Source organism: Peromyscus californicus, unplaced genomic scaffold (assembly GCF_007827085.1).
Source record: "Peromyscus californicus insignis strain IS unplaced genomic scaffold, ASM782708v3 Scaffold_7__1_contigs__length_154581171, whole genome shotgun sequence".
In the NCBI taxonomy this organism is placed as follows: Eukaryota; Metazoa; Chordata; class Mammalia; order Rodentia; family Cricetidae; genus Peromyscus; species Peromyscus californicus.
In genome coordinates, this window is record NW_026294595.1 from 2,429,302 (window position 1) to 2,437,965 (window position 8,664).

Sequence of the window (8,664 nt, forward strand, 5' to 3'; positions counted from 1 at the left end):
GTCATTTGATATTGATTTCTTGATGTACTACATGCAAAGTGAATTGGGTCTTCAGCAATACTTATGGCAGACAATCAAGAGCAGTGGCAATAGCCTATGTTGACTTGGATGCCTCTGGGGTACCAGTGAACAATAACCTATAGCATTCTGTTCCTGGCACTGAGGTTTTTATTTAATAACCCATGTTCTACAGGAACAGCGTTGTTCACCTGAGCAGGGCACCTCTGTTCAATTTCCTGGTTTTGGTAAGCTAATTTCAATTAGCTTACTAACTACTGAGATTTCATAATGCTTCTTCATACTTCTTAGCTTTGGTTAACCCACCTCCATCTCTCCTTTCGCTCACTCTCCTTAACCTTTCCATGCTTAAACTTTTAGCTTCTAGTGTTCCCTTTTGTCCAGTTTGTTTCAGAGGAGTCATGAGTGAGACCTGTTAGAATGAGTCAGCCTTCTCAACATTAAAATCAGCCATGCAAGTCTTGTGTTGAGGGTCTCTCCCTAAGTAACATCTATATTCTTCTGTATATGTCTTTGTTTTGGTCAGGGTACGTAACATGAGACCTATTACCTTGATAGGTTTTCAGTTATGCAATACATTATTATTGATGATGGGTATTTGTTTAGAAAGTAGAGAACATGTTAAATGTCTTCAACAAACAAACAAACAAACAAACAAACACCCCCCCCCAAAAAAAACCCTGTAAAATGTTAGGGGTGAGTATAAGGAAAGTAGTTGAGGTAATAGATTTGATAATGGTGGTTTTATGGATACATGTGCCCAAACTCATCAAATTATATATATCAAATGTATATAATGTGTGTGTGTGTGTGTGTGTGTGTGTGTGTGTGTGTGTGTGTGTGTGTGCTGTGTTGTACATACTAGGCAAGTGCTTTATCACTGAGCTACATCTCCAGATTATAAATCTGAGGGTTTTTTTTTGTGTGTGTGTGGGGGGGGGGTAGAACATGTATATGTATGTATGAGAGGATAGGGGACAATCTCAGGTATTATTCCTTACGTGCTTTCCTCCATTTGTTTGAGACAAGGACCCTCATTGGTCTGAACTTCACCAAGTAGGTGAGACTAACTTGCTAGTGAGCTCTAGTGATTGGCTTGTTTCTGATCCTTACATCACCATCACTGGTCTAATCCGGTATGTACCACACTTCGATTTTTGACGTTGTTTTGTTTATTTTTGAGATTTAATTATAACATTTCACCCTTCCCTTTCCTTTCTAAACCATTCCATATACTTCTCTCTGTTCTCTTTCAAATTCATGGCCTCTTTTTTCATCAGTTGTTGCATGAATGTGTGTATTTGTATATACATATATATTCCCAAATATAACCTGTTGAGTCCATATAGTGTTACTTGTAGGTATGTTTTGAGGGCTGACCATTTGGCACTAAACAACCAATTGGTGTGTCTTTCCCTGGGAGGGCCACCAAGTCTCTAGCTTCCAGCTTTACTCAGTTGCCTGTAGTTCCTTGTATAGGATCGAACCAAACTGCACATTTGGCTTTTTATGTGGGTTCTGGGGATTGAACTCAGGTCCTCACATTTACAACATACTTTACTGTCTGGGCCATCTTTGTATGCCAAATATCTGTTGCTGTTGTTGTTGTTGTTGTTGTTGTTATTGTTGTTGAGAAAAGTTTACAGACATACAGTAGAATGCTCAGAGATTTTGATGTGCATTTCCTGACTCCACTGATGTTTTCATTCTCTGCAATCTCCCTTTAGATCTCACAGTGTGGTGCACAGACAGCAGCATGCTGGGAAACTTGTAAGGAATGCATGATTGCATCTCTGCACCTCCTCCTAGATCAAACGATTTAGGATATGTAGTTTAGTAAAAGCTGACATTAGTGTCTGAGAAGTATTCAAAGATGATATATTTATTAGGAAGTCTCATTTCTCGTGTGTGTGTGTGTGTGTGTGTGTGTGTGTGTGTGTGTGTGTGTGTGTGTGTTTGCATGTATGGGGGCCAGAGTATGACTCTGGACATCTTCTCTCTCTCTCATATATATATATATATATATATATATATATATATATATATATATATATATATATACTCTGAGTGAACTTAGAACTTACCATTGTTGTTGGTCTGGCAGACTCTGGAAGATCCACCTGAGTTTGCTTTACCCCAATGCTAAGGCTATAAGTATGTACTCTCATGCTGAGTTCTTATGTGGGTGCTGTGATTATGAACATCAGACACTGTTCTCACTGAGCTATCTACTTCCCCAGTCACAGAATGCTTTATTTCAACTGAGAACAACCTTTAATGAATTAAAGTTAGGCGTGTAGTTCCCCATCTTTCTCTACAATCCAGTAATGCAGCACAGGTGGGAACTTGCTTTGCTCCCCTGTTTTCATTGAGGTGTAGTCCATGTTGCTTCAAATGACAGTTATGTCTACGGAGATACCTACCCTTAATTGAGAGGAAGATGGAACTAACACCATCAGTTACACAAAGAGACACAACATACTGACATATTTATCTATTTCCAAAGCCTTCTTAATTGACTCCATCTGATTGATTACAAACCATTTGCTATGCCCATAAAAGATCGGAATGTCGTTTTGGTACAAGAATTTATAGAATATGAACAGCCAGGAGTGGTGATGCACACCTTTAATTCCAGCCCTCAGGAGGCAGAGGCAGGTGGATCTCTCCTAGTTCAAGGCCAGCCTGGTTTATAGAGTGAGTTCCAGGACAGCCAGAGCTACGTAATAGAGAGACCCAGTCTCAAAATTGAAAGCAACAAACAAACAGACTTCAACAACATGTCTGTGAGGAGAATGAAAGAATGAGAGGCAGATGAAGGGTTAGGTGGGAAAATCAATTGCACTTAATCACATTTGAAAGGGAAACAACCATAGTTCAATGCTCATTCTTCAAGGATAGAATGACATGGTGGCCAACCCCTGGCAAAAACAACCAAGGGTCAAGTCAGAGTATCAATTCTAATATTAAACACAGCCAAGAGCTAAAGTGTGACTTTGTGTGTTTGTAGGTTCACAAGGATTATCTAATTTAAGGTGAATCATCTAGCCTTAAACAGAACTGCAGTGCACTGTGGTCATCAGGAAACAGGCTGCTAATACTATAACTATTAATGTGGTTTTGCGTCATCACTGTAACAGCAGTGGGATTTTTCATTTATTTCTTATAACTATTTGTTGATAGTGTATTCTTCACCACAATTTGTGCTCAATTTTTAAAGCTTGTATTTTGAGAACTTATCAAAAAGTAGAGCAATGGAATAAAGAGATTCATAGGGTAAGATATGGCCTGCAGGGAAAGTACATTTAATGGTCCTGAAGTAGCAATTGAAATAGCTTTATAACCTAGTCATTATAATTTATCGTCTAAACTAGTACACTTTAGGAAGATAAAGCACTAAAAATCAGACTAAAACAAGGAGAGTAACTATGTCTCTTCTGTAATGATCTGAATTCTTTTAAATTAGTCACCTAAAGGAGATCAGAATAAAACAGAGTTCAGAATCCAAATGGAAAATGATAAACTATTGACTATAGTATAGAACAATCTTCCTAATGCTGAGACCCTTTAACGCAGTTCCTCGTGTTGTTGTGACCCCCAACCATAAAATTACTTTTGGTGCCACTTCATAACTGTAGTTTTGCTACTGTTATGAATCATAATGTTAATATGGTGTTTTCTGATGTTCTTAGGTGACCTCTGTGAAAGAGTTATTTGAACACCCCCTAAGGGGTTGGGACCCACAAGTTGAGAAACACTGGTGTAGGGTATGGTAAAAGGTGGTATTTGGAATCAAAGTTAGATTTCAAATGTTCCCATTACTTGCTATATGATCTCAAACAATTACTGTTACTCTCTGCCTTGGTTTGTCATTGTAAAGAAGGGAGAAATACTACCTACAATTCAGAGTTGCTGTAATGATTTGATTAATAAAATATATGTGAATGACTCATAGTGATTCAATACACATGTTAATAATAATTAACAGTATTCTATTAATAGTATAAAGATGAAATAATGGGGAGAAAGCAAAGGGCTGCTATGTAAAGAACTGGATATTTAACCTTCAAAGTACCACATAAGAAACAATTCGACACCTCAATGTTTTCTAACAACAGAATTTCTCATTCCAAAGTCTACAGTTTGAAAGACACAATTTGGGACACATGCAAGTATGTTCTCCTTCAATATTTTGCATTCTGAGACCAAAGGAGACCGTCACCTGAGTAGAGTTATTCTCACAACAAAGGCTGAATGTCAAAAGAGCAGAAACAGCTGACTCAAACCTATTCAATACTTTCAACTGGGAAAAGTGTTTGGCATGCTTATTCAAGAAGTGTTGGCTAAAATTTAATCCAAAGTCATTGAATGGGATGGAGATACATATATTCTGCCTGTGATTAAGCCATGTCAAAGACAGGAAATAAGGGAGGAATTATAACAGAGTCCATCTACCTAATAATCACAAATATTCAAGCTCCCATTAGTGAGTATGAAGATTGTTCATGCTCATAAATAATAGTATTTATATAACATATGCACATTTATATCTATAATAGCTGTCCATTGTATAGGTTTCTGTGAGATGAACTCTTAGAAGGGGAGTGGTATTATCTAAGTAAAAATTTGTTTTTCTTTCTTTCTTTTTATTTTTTGAGACAAGATCTTGCTATGTAGTTTTGATTTGCCTTGAAGTCACTTCCTGGGATTAAAAGAGTGTGTGCTTTCCAGTACTGGGATTAAAGGTGTGTGCCACCACTGCCAGGCTCTGTTTCCAGTGTGGCCTTGAACTCACAGAGATCCAGAGAATCTCTGCCTCCCAAGTGATAGGATTAAGGGTGTGTGCCACCACTGTCTGGCCTCTCTGTCTAATCTAGTGGTTGGCTCTGTCCTCTGATCCTCAGGCAAGCTTTATTAGGGCTCACAATATATCACCACACTACAGTGTGAAGCAGTGACCCTGAATAGACAGCAAAGAATAAAGAGACCGAAACTAGTTCTGAGAGGAGGAGGTGGGCCAAGGAGGCGGGGATATTAAAACAAAGGAAGGGGATCTAGACAGGAAATATCTGGTGTGTAATGTGTTTTCTGGACAAGGTGAGGGACTAGAGTTTAATGATCAAAAGATAGTGTCATTAGAACTGAGAAAGTAGCTCAGTGGTAGAGTACTTGCCGGCAAGTGCAAAGGCTTGGGTTTGATCCCCAGAAAATCAAGAGAAACAGAAAGACCACAGTGATAGGAAGAAAAGGTGGCATGGTTTATTTGTTCTTTCACTTTATACATGCCAGGGCCTCCTTTACCGGGGTAGAATTTATTTCCCAGGAAGAGTCAAAGACTTAGTGAACACATTTATCTGTGTCATAGCTCTCAGTCCATTTTAGTGGTGAAAGTTTTGATTAAGATTTATGTTTATGCTGCAAGAAACCCTTATATCATATTACACCAAATCTTCACAAGTTTAGTTTCTTCTCAGCTCAGTGTTCCAGTTGATTGTATCTAATAGATGAGCTTCATCTAGACACATGGACTAGTCATCCACATTTACATTTTCTGGGACACTCTCCTCCCATTCATCTGATTCTATATTGATGAGATTGAAATTTGAAATTTTAGTGAATCTTATGACTTTTGAAAACACTCTCCATGCTCAGCAACAAACAGTTAACAGACAATCACTGAGTGATAAATAAATTCCATATATCAACTGCTCAGCTACTCAGCAGACATAGCGGAAGCCTCAGCTCTCTGTGAGGGAATGTCTCAAGAATGTGGGAGTGGAAAAGGGTGGTGTGCTTAGTTCTGAGCTCCCAATTGATTTTGATCCTCATAAATATTGTCATGTCCTTCCCATGCTAGAGTAGTTAATCTATTTATCTGTCTCATAGAAACTTGCAAAAGATATAGCATCAATTTGCCCTCATGGTATCCCTGGCAGTTAGAAAATGTGAAACTGACCAATTCTTGGCCAATTTGATGTACCATCAGAGTTGGAATTAGAGGTAGTTGTGCAAAGCATATGTGAACAGATCTGGTAATATCTGGTTTTCAGACTGTCACTCTCAGTGTTGGTGGAGTTCAGAGATTACAAAAATGTTCTCAGAAGTCTCCTTCTAGGCTATGACTTTGAGTATTTGGATTTGGATTACATGGTCTCTCCTATTCTTGTCTATTTTTAGAATCTGACACCCAGACCTTGAGAATTTATGAGCTCTATATAGCCCATTTAGAAGCTAATTTCCCCACAAATCAGTCAGAATCACTTTATGAACACAGAAAATCACAACTCTTTGTTGAACCACAGGCCCGTGGATCATCCTTAATCTCAACGAAATCCATGCTGGTGTTTTACACTAAGTACATGGTGATTCCCTTTGTTTTCTGTACCTCGGGCTTAAGAAGTGCTTTATAACAATATCTGATGAGAAAATCCTTGATATGTATTCAATTTAAGTATTTCTAGAGCATTATCTTTTAATTTTTTTTTTTTAGTGCCAGAAGTTGAAGCTAGGATCTAGTGCATGCTAAACAAGTGTCCTACTGCCGACTTACAAACCCAGTCCTTCTTTTATTGATTTTGACACAGGGTCTAAGCTGCTCAGGACAGTCTTAGACTCTATACCTCAGGCATGCTTTGAACATCCAGTCCTCCTGACTCAGCCTTTCTGGGGTATTCTAAAGGAATCAGATTTATGAAGGACACAATGATTTTCCCAGTATAATAGTTAAGATTCGCAATGTTGTCTGAGGTTTGAACCAGAGAGAAGGGTTATAGTCTTTTCACCCATTTCCTGAAGGCTTCCTTGACATCTCCATTCCTCAGGCTGTAGATGAAGGGGTTCAGCATAGGAGTCACCACTGTGTACAGGACTGTCACAATGCGACCTTTGGTCACTGAGTATCTGGAAAGGGGCCGGAAATAGACCCACGTGAGGGTGCCGTAGAATATGGCCACCACAGTGAGGTGGGAGCCACAGGTAGAAAAGGCTTTCCACTTTCCACTGGCAGAGGGCATCTGGAGGACTGCTGAGATGATGATGGCATAGGAGGCGATGATGAAGACCAGAGCTCCGTTGATGATTATCACTCCTTCTGTATGAATCATCAAGGTGTTGAGTTGGGTGCTGGTGCAGGAGATCTTCATCAGAGGATAGAGGTCACAGAAGAAGTGAGGGATCCTGTTATCTGCACAAAAGATCAGTCGGCCCATGAGGAGGGTGTGCAGCAGGGCATGAAGGTGGGAGAGGACATGGCATAGAGCCACCATCTGTGCACACAACCTTCCAGTCAGTACTGTGGGGTAGTGGAGAGGATGACAGATCGCCATGTACCTGTCATAGGCCATCACAGCCAGGAGGAAGTTTTCCATGGCTGCAAAGCAAATGAAGAAATAAGTTTGGGCTAAACAGCTCATGTAGGAAATGACCTTTGTAGAGGAGAAAATGTTCTGTAGCATTTTTGGAACTGTGGTAGAGGTGAAGCAGATATCTGCCAAGGCCAGGTTACTGAGGAAGACATACATGGGAGTGTGAAGAGGCGGAGCAGAGACAATGAGTGTGATGATGAAAACATTGCCAGAAATGTTGATTATGTACATGAGTAGAAAGAGGAGGAAGAGAGGAATCTGTTCATCTGGGTGAGTAGAGATCCCCAAGAGAACGAACTGTGACACACTGGTCCAGTTGTTGTTGTCCATCTGTCACCATAAGAATGGAAATATGAGTAGGCTGTTGAGGAACACTCACTGCTGCACCCCAGTACAAAATACTCATAGTTCTGATAAAAGGATTGAGTGCTTAACAATTTTTCACTACCTTTAACACTGTCACTGTCACTACCACTAACACAGAGTATTTTCCTTGAATCAGGGACTTCGATTCTATCATATTTAAATATTACAATTACCTTATGAAGTAATTATCACCATGATTATTATGTGTTTCACAGATTAGAAGGCATAGAAAATTTGAGCTCATAAAGGGCACATTTCAGTTTACATCATGTCTATTGGGATCCAAAGGTTACAGTGTTAAACACTATACGGCACGATTCTCCAAACTGAAGCTAAAGCCAAGCTACCATATTCCTGACAGGAGTCTTAGGGATGGCTACACACCCAAGGAACCTGCCTGCTGAAGGGAATGCCAGAGTTCTAGAGGCTGTGTACAGGGGCAGCCTGCTCGTGCCCAAAGATCTTTCAAATAGTATAAATTGTTTTATAAGAATGAGTTTCCATCTTCATAATTCCATGTACCTTTTCTCTAAATGGCTGTCTTCAGCTGGTTTTATGCTTTATCCTGCCTCATATCTAACAAAAGAAAGACAAACAATAACAGGACCGAGGCTAACTTTACACACTTACACTAGTAATAAATATTACTAATTTTGAATTCATAACCTAGGTTGAAAAAAAAAGCACATTGTTCCATTAGATGTCTTGGTATATGTTTTTCTTATAGCCCATCACACATGTTCTACATCAGGGAATTCAACCAACCATGGATACTTGACAAATATTTCCAGAAAGAAAAATGTAGGATTTTGCTGCATGAGGAATAATACAAATCCATCCACGTGAGATGAAGCATAGGTGGTGGATTAGATATTATAAGCAATCCTGAGACAACTTAGTGTGTGCAAGAGGATGC

The 8,664-nt window shown here is 39.3% G+C and overlaps 1 protein-coding gene across 1 annotated transcript; it reads right to left on the reverse strand.

The window, feature by feature from the left end:
• Nucleotides 1-6,785: 6,785 nt before the first annotated feature.
• Nucleotides 6,786-7,712, reverse strand: LOC128100667 (olfactory receptor 1Q1-like). Its single transcript, XM_052723141.1, has one exon. It carries the CDS (start codon nucleotides 7,710-7,712, stop codon nucleotides 6,786-6,788), a length of 927 nt encoding a protein of 308 aa, XP_052579101.1.
• Between the last annotated feature and the right edge of the window lie 952 nt (nucleotides 7,713-8,664).

What these genes read in the sequence shown, in the direction of transcription:
- LOC128100667 (XM_052723141.1), bottom strand. Translation starts at nt 7,712, where the DNA reads ATGGACAACAACAACTGGACCAGTGTGTCACAGTTCGTTCTCTTGGGG.